General features: G+C 38.9%; 1 protein-coding gene across 1 annotated transcript in view; it reads left to right on the top strand.

The window, feature by feature from the left end:
- Window positions 1-20,234, top strand: part of LOC121897583 (cytosolic carboxypeptidase 4) — a 168,968-nt gene extending 148,734 nt beyond the window's left edge. The window contains exons 25-26 of the mRNA XM_042412155.1: window positions 5,502-5,641; window positions 19,842-20,234. Of these exons, the coding sequence (XP_042268089.1) occupies window positions 5,502-5,641; window positions 19,842-20,151 (450 nt within the window). The 3' untranslated portion in view covers window positions 20,152-20,234. The remainder of the gene's footprint in view (window positions 1-5,501; window positions 5,642-19,841) is intronic.
- Window positions 20,235-21,501: the final 1,267 nt, after the last annotated feature.

Below are 21,501 nucleotides of genomic sequence, written 5' to 3'. Positions count from 1 at the left end.
ACTTAGTTAGCACTTATGTAATGATAAAATAGTGAGAAAGTATTCATCAGAATAAGTGGATAGGTTTTTCAGTTTAACCTTGATTATACATAATGGATTTGATAGACTGGACATATTTAAATATGTTGGGGTAGGGGAGCTTTGAGGCTCGGTATGGACTGCACCATTAGCATTTTCTGGTAGTTCTATTAATGTCTTGGGTCTCATGTCTTTCTTGTAAATGACACCTCAAAAACAAACACGACTACACTATGATTAAATGAAATAAAATTAGAATAATTATGAAGATTAGGTGAAAAGACTTATTCCACTTGCTTGTAATAAACACGCAAATATAGTCATGTTTATCTAGGAGCTCATTGCAATGGACAAATGAGGACATCAGCCAGAAGTACATATATATGTGTGTATCCTCCTGTGCAGTGTATGTGAACAGAGCCAGGAGTCAGTTTCTTATTAAGTTATTCATCAAAGCTGAGGAAACAGAGGGAATGAGGGATAAAAAGAGAGTCAAATCCTCCCATATCATTAATGTTTCAGTGTGTTCTCTCTCAGCTTGTGCTTATTAAAGTCACATTAGTGTTTATGTTACTGAACAGCATGTCTTGTACAAGTCAACATCTTGGCTTCACACCGTGCACAGACAACAATCAATTTCAGAGGGGCTTTGTGCAGAAGACGTGTAGTCTATTCCTGAGTTTGGTTTCTCTGTTTATTTGCTCTATAGGACACATTCATCTACAGCCATGCAGCCCTTTTACTGTAGCTTTGATTTATCTCAATATCCACAGTTATATTAAGGCAGAAGATGATCTTTAGATGCACAGTGGAAGTCACACATACAGACTCAACAACTACTGCAGCTACATAACAAAGGAGAGCTGTATAAGGCTCAACTTTATGCAAATGTCATCTGAAGCGATGCAAGCGACAACCAGAGGAGTGCAAACTTGTTTTGATTCACATGGACACAGGAGCACAGAGGTGTTTACTACTCCACTCAAATGTGTGAAAGAACTTGAAATGAAAAAAAAGAAAATGGAACAACAAAGAACAAAATGGAGAAACAGCTGATCATTGAGGTCTCCAGCTTCCCAGTACTCACCACCATTCTTAAAAATCAAGACTGACGTGGAAACAAATTGCTGAAATTGTTGAAACTGAAATTGATACCAGACTCTTCTCAAGACAGGATAACCTCTCATGTTAAAATATAAACCAAGATCTACTGTTCAGAACTACAAGAGATAAAAGCCCAGAAAGGTGTTCAAATGCTAAATAATGCCACCCTGACCAAGAATATGACTATGGATAATCCTATTTTGTCGAGTGGAAACTAATGCAACGCTGTTTAGCCACTTCTCAAATGGCGTTTACGCAGACATCCCTTTACAGCTGTCAAAGGCTCAGACCTTCTTCCTACCGGAGCTTCTGTTGTATCTTCTAGGAGCGCTGGTTTTGTTTTCCGATTGAACATTGTATCCTGGTATGAGACACGGAGACAGCTGTTCCTGTTAACAAGGGGTGACCAACAATCCACCACCCACCCCTCCTATGCGAGTGTTTTAATCAAACAAAACCTTTGTGCTGAAACTAGCAGGCAGAGTGGAGCCGCTTTCATGACACAGATGAATGAATCAGAGTTGATGACACTAACTGATATGTGCAGCATAAAATAACAATGTCAGAAAAAGGACCACAAAGTAAGTAGCTAGCAAAAACTTTTCAGCAAAAAGTGGAGCTTAAGTTTTTTAAACTGACATTAGTGTTTTAACCGTCCAATTTATCTTGTGTTGTTGCTTTACCCCACTTTACAGTAATGTTAATGTAATGTTAGCTTGATAGTTTGGATAGCTTGACTGCTGGTGCATCCCCACTGTGTGTTTTAATTATTTCTCTTTCAATTCTGAAAAATATATATATATTTTTTTGTTTGTTTGTTTCAGTTTTTGATAGCAGAGGGCTATGGAGGAGTACTGTGTTGTGGGTGGACTTGGCGCGTTTGACCACTGTTTTGGGTTGTCTGCCGTCAGTTGGCTTCATTCCATTTCAAATTGCCGCTTGTCTGCCGCAACTTGAATCCAAACACCACTATCTCTGTTAAGAAAAGGCATTTTATAGCCTATGATTGTAAAATGTTACATTGCTCATTTCATTTTATATTTCCAAGAATATGTGGCTGAGGATATTTAATATGAAATCATCTTTCTTAAAATATAGGGCCAAATCCAAAAAAAAGATTGCATGGTTTTTGCTGCTAAACCTGTGCAAATGAGACAAAAAGATAGCGTGTAATTCACAAAGCACCTGCAAAGGGTGAAACGCACCGCAAACTGCGCTGCCAAGCAAATAGCGTCGTGATGCACCTGTGCCATTTGCATGTAAATTATTATTTATTATTAATATTCATATATTTGGTGCAAAATTGGCCCTTTTCTATACAAATAAGCCTTGTTGTAGCCAGCAATAATTGCCACATGCAGTTAGGGTGGAGTTATTAGCATCTTCAGAGAGTTCATGTTAACTGCATGCACACTCAATCCTCACTCGCACTCTCTGTCTGCCTCTCTCTCTCTCTCTCTCTCTCTTCAAATCTTCAAGCTTGTGAGGCTTGAATGATATTGAATTTATATTAGTGATGAAATCTTCTGTCAGACATTGTGGGGGGGTGGGGGGTTGTCAAGTGGGTATGGGGTTTTAGGCTTATCTTGGACTTCTAGCTACTTTAAATAAAAATGTCCTGACAGCTCTGATGGAGCTCAGGATTCACCTATAAGTTTATTACAAACTATTCTACTGCATAAACCTGGAATCTGTGTGTAACAGCTGACCTGTGTAGATGTGTAGCAGAATACAGAACATTAATTACGGTTAGATCCTGTGCCACGTGTGTAAATGTGCACAGCCTCTTTCTCAGTTTGGAGACGCACTTATTGTTTCAGCTGCTGTGATGCTACAGCCAGCTGTGACACATAGCCAGCTGTGGGCAACAAACAGAACAATGATGTTTCTGTGAAATCCTGGGTACATTCAGTGACACCTGAACATTATTGTAAGATTTAGACATTAATCTAACACATTCCGGACCTGAGTCACATTAATAGCTGTATTTTGACATTATAGTAGATTATATTACTGATGCAAATTACTAGAGAAGTAAAAGAAGTAAAATTCATGACAGTTGGTTTTTGATGTTGCATGAACTCTGTGTGTGCATACGTCTGTTAATTAAAGACACACCATTTGAGGCTTTTGTGCTCTCTGCAGTTCTCATTAAGGAACAATCCGTGTGCTAGAATGTGGAGAAAAGCCTGAAACACTGGAAACAGCTCCGCTCACTCAATCAGATCTAAACAAGGGCAAATTGCACTTGGCTGCTAAACTTTATGGGAGTGTTTGCGGCGGCATATCATTATCAAAATCTTTTGTGAATAGGACCTTAGCAGATTGCGGGTGCAAATACTGCACAATATACAGTGCTATTAGCGGGCACAATCCATTCTTTGTGGATTTTGCCAATAGAGTCTTGCTCAATTAATATTGAGCCATGTTATCCAATAAAGCACTCCAATGTTCTGAGTGTGTGTGTGCATCAAATCAAATCTTGTAGCATAGCCATATATAATTGGGATGAAGACTGGACTTTACATTTCACATCCCTCATTTAATCCCTGCACTTGTCACTGTCATATATTTTTTTTTATCGAATTGGACTTTAGATTGTGCATTGCATTCAACCTCCACTGTTAGATAATTTAATTATTTATGCACATTTAATCTTTTCTCTTGGCGCCTTCATATATTTCATATACTTCATTTCTTTTTTCATAGCACAGTCCATATTTCCTTTGTACAGTCAGTTCATTCAAGGGGTGTGAATTACAGGGGAGCCAGGGGGAGCTTGGCTCCTCTTATTAAAGACGTGAGCTCTCCTGAAAACATGATTTATGAAATTCTGGGGATTCTCTAAAATATCGACGGTATGCTATTTTTGCCATGTATTTGTATTTTCACCATCATGGATCATGTGTAAAATTAAGCTATTATTGATGTGTGATTCATGCACGAAGAGTGATTCATCACTCATTCACTTCAATAAAGATGCCGCCATGCATGCTATTCTTGCCATCATCATTGAAGTGTGGCAGTGCAATATCATAAACTTAACTCATGTTAACTCAAAGAGCAAGCCAATGGGACCAAGTGTTATAGAGAGCTCTTGACCTCAGCTATCATGGGAGTATAGTCAACAACTGGGGGCACTGTCAAATATGGGTAAAATATGATTAAAATTAATTTTCACCCATTGAACAATTGAAAATTTGGAATCTGTTTACCATCCCCTTAAACTCCCCAGTTTACTCTTAATTCAGTATTTACAACTTCCAATTGTAGAAAAAAAAAAAAACACTAATATTTTTTAAAAACTACAGTTCCCTAGAGCTACACCATTCAGCTTGATACAAATCAACACCACAGGTGTAGTTCTCCCGGTTTGCAAAGTAGGGTTCTAAATAAGGTCATAAGAAGATATATCTACAGAATATATCAAATATCTAGTACAGCTGAACTAGTTAGTGCACTGCATTTAGATAATCTATGTTAAGAAAAAGGAAAGACATTGGTTTATTTCAGATATTTTAGCCAAAACAGGAGTCGAATGCACCAAGTCAGCCTATAATTCAGTGCACTTTCCTACCCTTCTGCTATCAATAAGAATTTCTCAGAATCGAAGGAGAAGCAATTAAAACTGATGGCCTTAACATTAACCTATTGTTGAATTATCCAGGACACTTTAGTGTTTTTGTGTTAAGAAATGTGAAAGATATCATTAAAAGAAAACCTTAACACGGTGACAGTGAGTAAAATACTTCTGGGTGGTGCCTCCAGTCAGTCAATCGCAAAGCTTCAATAGTCGGTATTTGATACCCTGAGAATAAGAATTTATGTGACAGGTCATTAAAAACACCAGCACTGGCACACACAAATGCACATGCAGACACACACACACACACGTATGCATGCGCGTGCGCACACACACACACTCACATACAGTAGTGTTCCTTATGTCATTTTCCTTGCAGACCACTGAGCAGTATACCACTTTCTGGAGAGTGGGAGGTGAGAAGGATAGAAGTGGAGAAAGAGGAAGGAGGCACTAGATGGAGAAAAAGTCAATGAAATATAAAAGCAGAAGATAAAGAAAAGGGGGGTGGTCACTAGAGGGAAAGGGCAATAATGCAGAATATGCAATGAAGCATGGATTCACAAATAAAACACAAGAACAAAGAGGGACCCAATAAACAAAAAAATATTAAAGGCATACTGGAGAATAAATGCAGACAGCAGACAATATGTTTTGTATGTGATAATCTATCAAAATCTGTAGCTGTAGCAAAGAACAGAAAATACACAAATTACCAGCACACAGCTCTGGTTCTAGTAAATTGTTAAATTGTGTTTAAACGAGTGTGTGTGTGTGTGTGTGTGTGTGTGTGTAGGGCCTGCAGACAGGTACCAGGGAGCTGCAGGAGATGGGGATGAAGTTCTGCCACAGTCTGCTGTCTTTAACCAAAGACATGAAGGCCCTGTACAGCAGGAAACTCATCAACCACATCAACATGGACCACAAGTCACACAAGTAAGAAACCATCCTGTCAAGGACATTTATAAGACTTCATAAGAGGAAAAGCTTTAGAAAAGTGAACCCTATATAGAACCTCTAGCCCTCATTAGTGAAGTCAGCGCCCTGCTCATGCTCCCATGCCTCCCTTGTTTACTTATAGAATATTCATTGAGTGACTTGGAGATCTTGGAGATCAGTGACTTCTGTTTAGGATTCAGTTCAAGGAGACCTTGCCAGGGTTGCTTAGGGGGCACAGAGGGGAAGTTTTCCTGCTTTTCCCACTGAAAGCAGCCTCAAGACCAGAATGCACTGCAGCTCACAGATCGATCTCTGTCCTCTTCACTAAATGATTTGAATCAGCCAGTATCATGGAGCATGTTGGGATAAATGCGACAGGCTAAAGTTGGTACAACACAGTCACAACATTTTTATAGGAAATTTCTGGAATGCTTGAACATCATACATCAGTGATACCAGTGTGAGATTCCCAACTATTTCTTCCAGCTCACCATCAGTGGTTTAAAACTCAGCCGTACAAGTGGCTCCAGAAGCCTGTGAGCCTAAAACTGCATTTAAATATGACACAAAGCCTTGTGCCTTCCTCACGACCTCAGCACTCAGATGGCTGATTTGATCAGTCTATTTATTCACCACAGACAGCTAGCTAACATTGTTCTCTGACTGACGTGTATTAGTATGTGTGTGTGTGTGTGTGTGTGTGTCTGATATTAGGAACTCCAGTTGGTTCATTTCCTTCTTCTTTTTGCTTTTGAAATGATGAGTCATACAACTCAAGATAACTTGATGTTTAGCCATGCTAGCAGCATGGCTGTAGTTATGGCAATGTCAGTCTGTGTCAGTCCAAAACTTTGGTCCAGACTGAAACATCTCAGCAAAAGAGGAATGGATTGCCATGAAATTTGCTATAGATATCCATGGTGTCCAGAGGATGAATCCCAGTGACTTTAGTGATCACCTGACTTGTCCTCTAGTCCCATCATGAGGTTGACATTTGATGTTCAGAGTGATGAGTCAAATGTATAAATCTTTACCCTAGTTTGTGCCATATCCATGCACCTTTGATTTGCATGTATTTGTGCCACTTCTGAATGTTACATGAATTAAATTGTAATGTGCCTTAAGACTACTGCAATTAAAGCCCCACCCCCACAGCAAAATGCAATTTTTGGATTTAAGGGTGCTACTGGACACTATAGATGAGGGGGCACTCCCCTGTAAGTGTTAAACTTGCAACAGTCAGCATCTGCCCATTATATACTATACTGACATTGTAAAAAAAGATGAAAAACATTGCGAAGATGGTAAAGAGCTGTTGTGCAGTTGACTGAATAAACTAAATCAGAGGGAACACAGGTAAACATTTTGATGTAATCACTAACTAAGCATTATCACAGGTAATTAAAGTTGAATACAAATGCCCTCATGGACACATGTACTGTGATGTGTCTGAAGTGCTCACCATCATCAGTCCAAGTATGTTACAGGTATAGAGCTGCGAAAGGATAACAATGTGTGAGATATAAACATAGCACAAAAAGTAAGGAAATTTGTGTTTGGTAGATTATTTCTTTGTTGTAATAATGCTTCTTGGCAATAAACCTTATACCGTTGAAAAGCCTGTTTATTTCCCTTTTAAATGGTGCCACATTTGTAAGGAACATGCATTTGTGGGATGAGTATGTGGGTTGCGCCCATGAAAAATATGCCAAATCTTCTCTGCCAATGACAAACAGCTTATTCTGCCATTGACTCTTGTTTGGTGTTTGGTGGATAGGATGATTGAACTTTGAAGAAACAAGACATGTTGGCAATTTAACAATTTATTCATTTAACCTCTTCTCTCTCTCTCAACCCAACCGGTCAGGGCAGATAGCCGCCTACCTAGAGCCGGGTTCTGCTTAAAGTTTCTTCTCGTTAAAAGGGAGTTTTTCCCCAAGCACTTGTTCATGGAGGAACTGTTGGGTCTCTGTATATTAAAGAGTACAATCTAGACCTGCTCTATGTGAAAAGTGCTCTGAGATGACTTCTGTTGTGATTTGGCGCTATATAAATAAAATTGAATTTAATTGAATAATGATGAGAGCAATGATCCCATCAAAATTCATGAACATCAGAGAAACTTTTTCCAAAATGGCCCTGTGTTTGGGGGCGCTACGGAGCCTGCATGCCCAAGCCCAATCACTACAACAGATACCTCTGATGCATGTGCAAAATTTCAAGAGTTTTCAAGATGTTTAGCCACTCAAAAATGCAATTCATTGTGAAAAAGAAGAAGAATAGTAACATGTATGGTTTAAATGTACCAAACTTCACTATCCACAGATCACTGACAGCTCATCATACTGATCACTTTTGATTCTAATAATCTTTACTTTTTCAAGACTGGATTACCAAGTGGGCAACTACTCTAGGGATCTCTTACCCTCAGGGGCTCTAAAGGCCCCGACTTCACTGTGCAATAGTTATTCTGAGGTAATGTAATCAATATCAAAATCAAAGAATACAGTAATATGCACCACTACAGCACAAAATAAACAGAAATGATAGGGACTTTACCTGATCTTGAAGCCCTGTGTTGCAGAGGGGTTCTGTGTGATTCTTCACAACTTTATTATTTTAGTAGACTTTGTGCATACATGGAGTATATTCATAAATGAATTTGTATTTATTGATTGAATACAAACTAACTGACATACAGCACACATGTCTAACTCTAGGGTAGGAGTACTGGTTGGTTTCTGGGGTTCTGGGTAAAATAGAATGAAGCTGCCATGTGTATTCGGTAAAGTGCATAAGCTCAACAGGATACAGCGCATTTTTCTTCACAGGTTGTCAGGCCCTGGTTCTACCGACTGTACAAAATTTCCAATGCCGCTTGGTCTTGGGTATAGAAAAGTGATGTCAGTGCATATCATTTTATAACAATTTAAGATGCAACATATTTTTCCCATCATGTGAAAGCTCTTTCTTGGCCCTTGAAGTAGAGAACATCTCACCAACAAAGGAACAATAAGAACAAGAAGAATAATTTGTGTGTGTGTATGTGTGTATAGCATGAGACATGAACACTGGCATTTGGTCCACACACATCTTGGTTCAGATATTCTGTACTGTGGATCCATTACCGCACTGATTGATGTGTGGATCTAAAGTAGAGCTGAATGGCTTCTATTGATTTTCAGATGCCTGTTCAATCTCCCCAGTGAGCTCTGACAGCAAGAGTGGGAAGATCTCCTCACCTGAATACAATACACGTCTGATATATATGTGTTGTTTAAATTCATCTAATTCTCTCAGTACTTTTCTTTGTTTTCCCACTATTCTCTTTTTATCCTTTCACTGTCCTCTAATGTCATTTGTCTTTCTTTCATCCATTTCTTCTTCTCCCTTTCTTCTTTCTCACATTCTTTTGGCTTTTGAAAAGTGGTAATCTGACAGTAGTAATCTAAAAGTGGTAATCTGACAGATTACCACTTTTCCTTGTTTGTCTTCCTTTGTCCTTTGTCCTCTTTCAACATGTAAATTTTTCTAGATGTGCTGAATGCTTGTCAGAACAGCTAAGCAGTATTATTCATAAAATGTCATCCACCATTTAAATGTGAATGAAATAAGATCCATCACTGATTTCTGTCATTTTCGGATAATTACATGCTACGCTTGAAGCATTTATTGCCTGTGACATTGATGTGTGACTGCCTACCTCTCCCTGTGTAATACTCTCTCTAACTCTACCTCTCTGTGCAGTGGTGGACAGGGGCAGAAGACATATCTTATGGGTCACACAATATTAGACTATTCAATATGCTATTAATGAGTTTGTTTATTTATTTATTTGGCAATTGGCATATTTCCCACCGGACATTTTGGGCGTTGATATTTTCATCTGCCGAACACACGATATCAGCAAAAAGCCAACATATGCCGGCTAATGTAAACTCTGCTGCAGACAGAAAACGTGCGGCTCTGAGCGGCTGGATGAAAGGAGTGATCATTACACCGAGCAAAATATCCTCATATCTAAATAATGGCATCCAAAGTCTGACTGAAACTAAAACAAAGTAGCCTGTCTCAATAAATTGGTTTCCACCAATGAACATTTGAGTGTTAAATTCAGACACATTCACACTGTGAGGAGGAGCACTGCCCTGTCTGTCTTTCACTGTGTTGTCCGTCTACCATGATGAAGGTTGACTAACTTTAAAGAAGTACTAACCACGTTTCAAGTGATCATTTTAACCCAAACCATGATCTTTCCTTAACCATAACCCAGTGGTTTTTGTGTCTAAAGCTAACCAGACCTTAACCAATGTTGTCACACCATAAAACATCATTATTTTTAATAGTGATTTGTAACGGTTTTGGAAAGTGGCATATTACGCTCCAATGGGTCATTCTGAAAACACTCCAATGGGTCGTTCTGGAGTGCATGGTATAAACAACCTATGTGGTCATTTAATTTGGAGGACTTGTTGAATATTAAGTATAGAGATGGCTGAGTATGTATCTAGCTAGCTAGCTACTATCCATATAGCCTACTGTTTAGCATGTTATGCAGCTTTGTACAGGCCTAAACATAAAACCAACTTAAATACATTCTACATAAATTAGTTATGCATCCTTAAAAATATTTAATCCATACACCTGACTTAATTTAAAAAATTGCTATGTGACCTACCTCACAAACCGTAGTAGTATCAAGGTTACAGCTTAGACTGCACTGACCCAAACAATCTAAAGGGGGTGTGAATGAGCAAACTAGTGAGTAGTACTGTACCAAAATCAACTGAACGGAATAATGTCAGCTATAAATGTCAGCAACTATAAACTATTTAATAGGGTGCTTTTTCCTAACGGTCATAAAGCATACATAAAGCATACATTAATTTCTACCATAACGGCCAGTTTACTCCATCATAAGAGCATATTATGGGGCAAAGTATCTCATGTTCTTCACTGGAATGGCACTTCACCATGTTTTCTCCCATACAGTACTTTCTGTAGGGCACTTTTACTCATTGAATGGGAACCAAATTCGGCATTGTAGTATGTTAGACTTAAGGGAACCCTCAACTCTCAGGTAGGTGAAATCAAGGGGGCAAAAACATGAGGGGGTGCTGCATTCAGACAGGATCAAAAAAGTCAAATCAGCAGGGGTCAAAGTAATGTTGATTTTGTGTGGTAGGACGAGTGGCTGTCATGCACCTTCATTCCGCTGAAGTGCACAGTTTGTGTGATGATGTGATTATTTGTAAGGAGGATATGCATTTTTCTTAAGAAATTAGATGCTTTGATGATAGCGCTCACTCCCTCCATGCTGCTTGCTCGTTACATTGGCTGGACTAAGTTAGCGTCTTATTTTTTTTTCAGAGCTGGAATTGTTGTAAGTAACTTTTGCAGTATTATAGGAGAGGACGCAGTAAGTTGTGCTGGTAGTTTGCGTTTTTTCCCAATAAGGGAGGGGACGTCAGAGGGCCAAGGTTTAAGAGTCACGATTTGCTTTTAAATGTAGTTTGAAAAGGGCAGCCTTTGCTTTTTATGTTCTCAGATACTACCTATCTTTGATGTGAATATAATAAAATATGGTTATTTATGGTGGAGGGAGGGTCATGCATTTTCCCCAGTCACCTAGGGAGGCTCAATTTGTACCTCCAGGGGGGGTCAAGATAAAAAAAATAAAATAAAAGTCACACCCCAGGCACCCCCCTCCCTCTGATAAATTACGAACAGTCCCTAATAGCACTGTGAATTGCGCAGCATTTGCACCTGCAATCTTCCCTGTTTTAAGGTCCTATTCACAAAAGATTTTGTGGTAATGATATGATGGCTCAAACACACCCATAAAGTTTTGCAGCTGAGTGCAATTTGCCCTTGTTTTGCATCTGTTTGAGTGAGCGGAGCAGTTGTGTGTCTTTAATTAGCAGAGTTGCACACATACAGAGCTCTCCACAATCACAAACCAACTTTCATGTATTTTGCTTATTTTACTTCTCTAGTATTTTGCATCTATAACATGATCTGCTGAAGTTAAATGTCAAAATACAGCTATTAAGTGACTCAGGTCCGAAATGAGAGTAATGTCTGAATCAATAATGTTGTTCAGGTGTCACTGAATGTATCCAGGATTTCGCAGAAACATCAGCACTGATGTTCTGTTTTGTGCCCACAGCTGGCTGTGTGTCACAGCTGGCTGCAGCATCACACAGCAGCTGAAATGATAAGTGTGTATCCAAACTGAGAGAGAGGCTGTGCGCATTTACACACACACACACAGCAGCACAGCAGTGGTAACTTCATCAACATCAGATCAGTCAGGATCTGACGGTAATTAATGTTCTGTGTTCTGCTACACATCTATACAGGTCAGCTGTTACACACAGATTCCATGTTTATATGATGGAATTGTTTCTAATCTAATCCCTTATGGATGAATCCTTAGCTCCATCAGAGCTGTCAAGACGTTTTTATTTTTAAGTAACTGAAAGTCTGAGATAAGCCGACTACCTCATACCCACTTGATCCCCCCCAATGTCTGACTGAAGATTTCACCCTTGATATCATTCAATATTAATTTGATATCATTCAAGCCTCACAAACTTGAAGATTTGAAGGGAAAGCAAGAGCAACAGAGAGAGTGAGTGAGAAGTGAATGTGCGCACAGTTAACTAGACGTAACTCCACCCTAACTGCGTGTGGCAATTAGCTTGGTCTTTGTGAATTAGACTGTTTTTGCAACCAGGTTTATTGGCATAAAAAGGGGCCAATTTTGCACCAAATGTATGAATATTACCTAACTTATATACATGCAAATGACACAGGCACACCATGACGCTATTTGCTCGGCAGTTCAGTTTGCTCTGTGAATTACACGCTATATTTTTTGTCTCATTTGCACAGATTTAGTGGCCACAAAAGCTGTACAGTCCTTTTGTGGATTTAGCCCTTAGTACATTATAATTCTTATAGTTGTAACACGTTTTGATCATATTATAATGCATTATAATCACTGTTATAAGCCATTATAATGTGATTATAATGTTACATCACATGATTTCATCTCAATAAATGTTCAAATGATATTTCACCAAAAATCAAAGATTAGAGAAAAAGTAGAAAAGCTGAGAACAGATTTGTGTATCAGAACTCTCATTGTCTCATGACCCCTCAGATTTATCTGCTGACCCTTTGGAGGGGCCTGACCCCTTGGTTGGGAACCACTGGACTAAACTAGCTAACTGTATATAAAGTAGTTGAAAGTAGCTCCACCTCCAGCAGCTACAACAGTAACATGCTGCTCTAACACTGATGCTTCACTATTAATAATCTAATGATGTCATATATAATAATATATCAGTCAGAGGGACCAAACCACTACTTTTACTGCAGTACTTTAACTACATCAAGCTCATAATACCTACTATGTACTTTTACTTAAAGGACCATTTTGCCAATTTTCAGCTTATCTCTGTCTATCCAAATTAGGGAGAAATATAGTGTGAAAAACAGCAATAGTTGTTTTTAATGTTCTCTGTGTCTCTGGGATGCAGTTACAAAATTTGTTGTTCTTTGAAATGTACAGTGACGTAGTTGGGGCAACGAAGAACTACAGCATTAGAACTACATGTTATGCTAGTGATAGGGAAAAGCAGACACTAAAATATCATACTACTAAATACTTGATATGATATGATACAAGGCCGAATGTCGCGCTGTGGAATCAGACACAACACATTGTGGAGGAGGAAGCAACCACTGGACCAGAGCTACATTACAGCGGCAGCTGAGAGAGACGTGCCTGCAGCCGGACAGGCAGCTGCACCATCAACCAGTGCCCTGTGCAGAGGGAACGGAGACAGAACAGAAAATTCCATGCTGCAACAAACTTTGCAGTGTTTTGGTAAACCTGACTTCGTTTTCTGACAGAATAGAATAGACTTTAACTCTGAATACAGAACAACAGCAACTGTGTTACCTGTAATGCAGCTGCATCCACCTTTGACCACAATCAGCTCTGTCCCTTGCTGTAGACAGCCTCAGTGTTGCATTTCCAGTCCAGTCAGCTGGATGAAGAGGGATATTTCAATACAAAGAAGACAGAGGAAAGTATATATAGGCACTGAATAGTCATTCACATATAAGCACTTCTCACATTAGGACCATAGGAACCGACTTGGAAAACAGTGAAGCTGCCTATTAATTGGAAATATTTCGATGCAAGTGTAACCCCCATGAATTTAACAGACTCTAAACTCTGCTGTTTATAGTGTTTATGGTCGCATAAGAAAGTTAGTTAAACCTTCATTAATTTTTTGTATACACACTGATTCATATGTAACCCTCATTTATTTACATTTAACCGATATTCAGTCAAATTCAATGCTAAGAGTTATTGTTGTAGTTTGATTAACAGTCCAAACGGTGGCTGTAAGTGCCTGCAGTATGAGCTGTTGTCAGTAGCGATGCGCAAGAGAAAGAAGGTGGGGGAGGGGGAGTGAGAGAGGCAGAAAAACAAATGAACGGAGTCCAGTGTGTATATATATTTTTTTATTTTTTATTTTATTATTGGCCAAATATAAGAAATATGTGAAAGAAATCTTGGTTTAAATTTTTTCCCTGTGTGGAATAAACTCATTCTCTCTATTTTCACTAGTTGAACTTGTGTTTTGCTTATCATCCTCCTTAAAGGGCCTGTACGTAAGATATTGGTGTAGCTATTTATTTGACACTTAGCCCAATTCATAGCAAGTAGTGGTTACAGAATCTACCAAATTGTCTTTTTCACAAAATCCATGTTTGCTTATCGTCTGCTGGGTTTGAACACCACTCTGTCTTAGCCTCCAGTCTGTTCAGATACCTCTGGACTGTTAACTTTCTCTCTCTGTTTGAGCAGAGGATCTCTTGAGAGTTCAGCTTTGGGAAACTTTTGGCGGAAGCAGACCCAAGGATATAAAAGATATCTTTGTGAGAGGAGGAGATATTTAAAAAGTCTTAGCTGGGACTGAGTGTAGAGTTAAGGACCGAGCCTCCAGTGCCTTCCCCTCCTGTTCTCTCACTTGGCCACAGAAGACACTAACTGCCTCTCTTGTTCTCTCTCAGGGTTTCTGTCTCTCTCATGCATCTGTCTCTGTATGTATGCCACATACTCTCTGTCCACTTCATTTTTTTTCTTTTCTCACCCCGCCTCTCTTTGCTGCATTTTTCTCGCTCTTATTACACCCATAGGAGTTTCTCAGTGTCTTTGAAAAAACACTGTTAGAACTCTAGCACAGCACTATGATTCATAACTAGTATGGCAGCCTGCCAGGGCCTACAACCTGCTGTACTCGATGGAATACATTTAGCTCTGCCCTGAGACTCTCTTTCCACTGCTGAACCAGACTTGAAATGGGCAGCACTTTGTAGGACAAAAGTTATGATTGTATTCTAAATACTGTTCCTGTACCTGCCCACTATATTCCCATTCTGCTGTTGTTTGAAACTGAGCATGTCCACTGCAATAATTATGTGCCTTTCTCCAGTGCATGAGTCATAGATACTGACAAAGCAGCGCACTTACATAGTCATTTCATTCTTTGTCCTGTCTTTGACTGTTAATTTTGTTCACTTTTTTTCTAAAACATTTCTTAAGTTCACTTGTGAATATAAATGTACTTATTTATTGACAGTTGACTCCGAATTCATATATATATATATATATATATATATATATATATATATATATATATATAATTAGATGTTGTTTTAACACATACAAAAGTAGTTTTTCTTGTTTTAAGTAGCAAGAAACAGAGAGAGAAGGGAGAAAGAGAAGGTAAAAAAGGGAGAGAGGCAGATGTTTTTATAACAAAATATACACTATTTAGGAAAGACAGTGTGCTGCGGACAGTAAAAATCAAAGTCCAGCCACAAAGCACCTGTCACTATTACCATCTAAATGAGCTGCAATCATATTTTCAGTATATGAAACACAAAAACTGTCAGCCAAACTGTCAGGTAACAGTGTTGGTCAGACAGACTGACCAATGCTAATTGACATTGCTATCCTTAAAGGATAGGTTCACAGGTCAGGTGTCCATATGAACAGTGGAAGAGGTTTTCCTCGCTGTAATTATTCCTCCTGTTCATACTGACTATTAAAAGATCTCCTTCAAATGTGATTTCAATGTAAGTGTTGGGGACCAAAATCATTTTGTGCAAAAATGCATTTAAAAGTTGATCTTAAGCTTATATGAGGGTTCAGCATCCTGAGTTAGTCATATCAAGTGGATATCTGCCACATTTACAGTCTTTTTAGCATCAAATTCCCTTTTTGTGTTTCCTTGGACAGTATTTCCCTGTTGAGCTGTGGTGGAAGTATCTGTCCACTAAAGGAAAGAATCTCTATATATCTGTATGTCCTTCACGAATCTCTTGAACTGTTCATCCAATTGACTCCACACTTGGCGAGTGCATTGCTGGAGAACAAAGGGAGTGCAGTGTCAAACTTGGTGCAATTTGGACAAATAATACATTTAATATTAATAAACTTTGAATACCACCGTCAGTGAGCTGCTCCGCTCTGTGCAGGGGCAGGGTGGAGCTTCAGGGCTCTGCTGACTGACATCTCCCACATGTCAAGGAGAGAGCAAAGACGAGGCGTGACACAAGTCAGAGAAAAGTGCTCTAAAGAGAGAAAAGTAGACAGCGAAAACAGAGCTTTTATTAAAGAATGGACACTCTGACCCTGAGTCTAGACAGAATGCATAGCATTAGCAGCATGTTTAGCAGATCAGCACAGGGTGACTACACAGGAGGTGTTCAGGTACAATGTTGAGTGTAGGTCACCCGCACTTTGCCTTATTGAATGACTGTGTAACAGCTCTAAAATGTTCAAGTTGGGTCAGGGCAGTCACATGTATGCCCACATTCTAGGAAAATGAGCAGAGTTGAAGAGTTAGATGATCCCTTCTCCACAAAACTAAAAGAATAGGCTCAGATAGCTTTGAATCATCAGTGTTGGGGCAATTCACCAAACACTGAGGCCCTGGGTTTAATGGAAAATGTCACATCAAGTTTAGTCAAACTGTCAAAATAAAAGCTCTGGATTCCACTGTCCATGGAAGTCTGAACCATGAATCTGCTAAATAGAAATTTGGTGGCAATATGAAAAAAAAGAGAAAAAGATCTAAAAATTGATTTGTGCCTCATTTCTGATACAGAGCATATTGCACAAGAACAAGTCACATGAATTGTATGTTGACATCAAAGTTACTTTATGATATTTGATTTAGTAATTGTTTATTTTTTAATTGATAGACATGTCACTGTGTGTGATGCGTGTTGTTCCTCACAGCTCACTGAGCCTACTGGTGTTTAGTAAACACGGTTGGTAAAAAAAAGTTGGCGGTTTGCGGGTCGGGTCAGGCCCTAATGCATATTTTTGCGAGTTGGGCAGTGCAGATTGGCTGTCACCGGCCAGCTGTCACAGCACAGCAGGAGCCTCTGTGTGTGTGTTTGTGTGTGAGCAAGCGACTTCAAGTACATACTAGGGGTGTGCCTGAATACAAAAATGTTATTCGGCATAGCACAAATAGTGGGTTTTTATGTGATTTGTTTCATACAGATATTTTTAAAATTAATTTTTTTTGGGAAGAAAAAAAACGTCTCAACGAGGGGAGTCACATCCACCTGCTACATGACGCACATTTCCTAATATGGACATCACTCCCAGAGTTGGGGGTGTTAACCAGAGATAAAGCTGAGCTAATGACACACACAAAGTTCTCACAACGGACTCTCCATAACCTGTTGTTCCCCTTCTCCTTTCCACAAAGTTAGGTTGTAAAAAAATAGGCAATAAATGAAAAGTGCAAAGCAAGAATCACCTTTGAAGTTCCTCCCGACACATTACATGCTGGGCTGTCTCTGTATTATGGGTGTATAAGTAGGTAGAGGTCTGTCTGCAATGAGGCGATGAGTAAAGTTTCACAGTCATCTATAATCTGGGAGACTCCAGTTTGAGACCCGGTGTGGGGACCTCCTTCATAAGGTAGTGTATTCATCAGCACTTATTGTAACACTTTAATTTTCTAAAATTAAAAGCGTAAGAAAAACAAAAACAGGATTTTTAAGCCTCTTTCCACTTTTATTTGAATACAAATACAAATATTTTTGCTGCCTCAACAAATACAGATACAAATACAAATACTGGGTTCTCTGTACATCGCTAGTACATACAGCAAGTGGGGGGGGGGGGGGGGGGGGCTTACTGACTGGGAGTGAGAGATGCTTTGCTGAGGGGGTTTGGGGTGAAATTTACTGTGATATTCCTGCTCCACATAGGATGCGGTCGAATGTGACCTTTCCTGTAGTGTACTGTACTATAAACTCTTGTTTTCTTTAACTTAGCATTGCATACTGTTAACCCCCTAAACACGACTGAAGACTAGATTTGCATTCTCAAACCTCCAAGATCAAATAAGGACTTCTTTATTGACACAGACAGGCTTTTTACAATGCTCTGTTCGTCGTGTAACTGGATATCCAGCTCACGCACAGCTTTTACACACTGCCGGTTCTGATATTACAGCTCCGATGATGAATTTCAGAATGAAAAAAGAATCAATCCCATCCAATAAATCAGTGTGTAAACAAAGCTGCAGTCAGTGCTTTACAGCAATTACACACTGGGCCATCAGAGAATCAGCATTTGCACTGTATTGACTACACACTGTAGACAAGCTGTCCTGCCTCATTGCCATTCAAAGCACACAGACAACACAAACACACACAAAGACAAGAGTCACAATCATCAGTATGCTAGATGTACCTCTCACTTCTGTTTATCACTCCTGCTCATTCTCTTTTCCCTTCCCTACCTTTTCCTGCCTCCCCAATCTCCAGTCTCTCTCTCTCTACATCCTTCATTTCCTTCCGCTCTGTCTTCTCCCTGTCTGTCTCCCTCTGTCTCTCTCCCCCATAGTAAGAAGAAGATCAGTCTGCTTGTCACATCCTCTCTGTCCCAACAGAGTCCCAGTGTGTCTCTACATGCTCTCTCTTTGACTAACACACACACACACACACACACACACACACACACACACACACACAGCCTCCCACGAAGTGTGTGTATAATTAGATTATTGGTTACTGGTGCTTTCTATCAGCTGTGAATCACAGTGACTGTAGCTGAGCTCAAGGTCACCTCAACATGAAATAAATGCAAACACCATGCAACAAGTTGTTAGATGTGTTGTCCATCATTACAGATGTAGGTTGAGCAGCCAAGCTGTGTTCAGTCACATAAAATTCATATTCACATTCTAGTGGAGATCTCAAAGTGTCAAAAGCTACCGAATATGTCAGGGTGAATCCTGGGAAATGTGTATAGAATAATGTAACAGAACATTTCTACTGGATGGAATGGTGCAGCCATACAAACATTCCATCTTGGTCATGAATATTTCAATCAGTGTAAACATCATGACATGTTGGAACAGAATATATATGTGATATTTACATATAGTGAGAGATAAAGTGACTTACTGATCTTTCCCCAGTCCTTTTATATTTCTGATTAAGATATACAGTATAATGGTATGTTTTTCAGCCATGCTTACAGTGAGGCTCTAGAGACGATATGTTTGTCCATGACTTTGGTCCAAGCTGAAACTAACTATTGAATAACTATTGGATGGTTTGCCATGAAACTTCTAATATTCATGAATATTGAATCCCACTGACTTTAGAATTCATTCGTCTTTTTATGTAGTGCCACCAGCAGGTCAAAATTTTCACTTATTCAGTTAAATATCTACATCTATTCGATGGATTGATAGAACATTTTGTACAGACATTCCCAATGATGCCAATAACTTTGGTGATCCTGACTTTTCATCTAGCACCACCATCAGGTCAAATTTTTTTGTCCAATTCTTTGGTTTATGACCAAATATTTGCAGAATGAATGACATTCCCATCAGCCTCAGCTGTACTTTGTGTTTATTGCTAATATTACAAATGTTAGCATGCTAAACTAAGATGGTGAACATAGTGAATGTATTATTGTATCTGCTTAACACCTGCTAAGGTGGGGTGGTAAAGAGACACTGCTAATTGATGAAACACATGGAATAAATAGTAAAAGAAATGATTTTCCTCTCCTCTCCTCTCCTCTCCTCTCCTCTCCTCTCCTCTCCTCTCCTCTCCCCTCATGCAGCTGTTTTGAAGATGATGAGCCTCCATGTGTCGAGGAGATTGAATATTCCATAGACTGTCCCATGCTTAAAGGCACTGACTTGGATTCAGATGTCAACAGCAACATGGACAGCGCTGATGGAGAGGAGGAGAGCGATGAAGGACACAAGGGAGCACAACAACGGCGAGGCAGTGTTGGCCAGTCACAGCAGTCAAGCATGAAGAGCCGCCTATTCCCTCACCTGATCACAGAGGCGTCCATTGAGACACTCAATGAGAAAAGAAATACGTGTAATGGTGTGAACATCACTGATGGACAAATCTTGAGTTAAAGGAATATTCAACTCAACTCAACATTATTTATGTAGCACTTTTCATACAAGCATGCAGCCCAAAGTGCTTCACATGACAGGGTTAAAACAACACAGACAAACAAAAATAAATGAAAGCAAAAAAGAAACAATAAATACAATTTTGCAAGACTTAAAATTACAACAACAAAACAAAATTTTGAAAACAGTATAAAATAGAATAAAAGCCAATAAAATAAACACTGTGGGATACAATGATAAAAAAACAATTATTAAAACTTAAAAGCTAAAGATAAAGCTATACCATTACTTCAAATTGAAAACCAGATTAAAAAGATAGGTCTTTGATTTCCTTTAGAGCTTGCTATTCCAATATCCAGAGGCAGTGTGTTCCATAAAATAGTAGGCAGCCTCAGCAGTACTTTTATGGCACACATAAGGAACTTTTAAAAGAGAGGTGGTGGAGGTCCTTAGTGATCTGGCTGGAACATAAAATGAAAGAAAATCTCTGATGTAGGGAGGAGCAAGGTCAGTTCTGAAAGATACAGGTAGCCAGTGCAGTGTCTTAAGCAGTTGGGTTTTTTGATCCATTTTCTTTGTTTTAATTAAGGCTCTGGCCACAGAATTCTGAACTAGCTGTAGTTTTCTTATAGACATTAGCTAATCCAGTAAAAAAGGGAATTACAATAGTCTAAATGACCAGTAATAAAATTGTGAATAAACATTTCAGCATCTCTCTGATATAAAAAAGGTCTGACTTTGGCAATATTTCTGAGATGAAAAAAGGATGTCTTAACCTTGTTAAAATGAGAATTAAAATTTAAATCAGAGTCTAAAATCACTCCCAAGTTTGTGACTTGTGTTTTAAATCTGTTTGCTAGGATCACCAGGCACTGATTTCAGTTTTTCTCTTGCTGCTTTGGGACCTATTAAAATAATTTTAGTTTTCTCCTCATTGAATTTAAAAGGTTTGTACCCATCCATACATTAATGTTAGTGAGAAAGGCAAAAACAACATGCAGTGCATTGGGGTCATCTGGGAATACAGAGATATACAATTGTGTGTTGTCAGCATAAAAAGGGTAATTGATGTGGTGCTGTGATTTGCTTGATAACTGGATTGAAGTTTTTCTAAAATGCCATCGTTGGTTAAATGAACAAGTAGTTGATTGAAAACAATTTCTCTACAAGTCTACAAGTAGATAGAATTGAGTCTGTAATTGTTTAGCTTAATTAATCTAGATTGGATTTCTTAAGGAGAGGTTTTACCATTGAAGTCTTGAAAGCTGTGGGAAAAATGCCCAAATTAAGAGAGGAGTTTATTATACTTGTTTTTACTTGGGAGCAGCTATGGAAGCAGGATTTAAACAG

Source organism: Thunnus maccoyii, chromosome 5 (assembly GCF_910596095.1).
Source record: "Thunnus maccoyii chromosome 5, fThuMac1.1, whole genome shotgun sequence".
NCBI classification, from domain to species: Eukaryota; Metazoa; Chordata; class Actinopteri; order Scombriformes; family Scombridae; genus Thunnus; species Thunnus maccoyii.
This window is presented reverse-complemented; position numbering and strand designations above follow the sequence as displayed.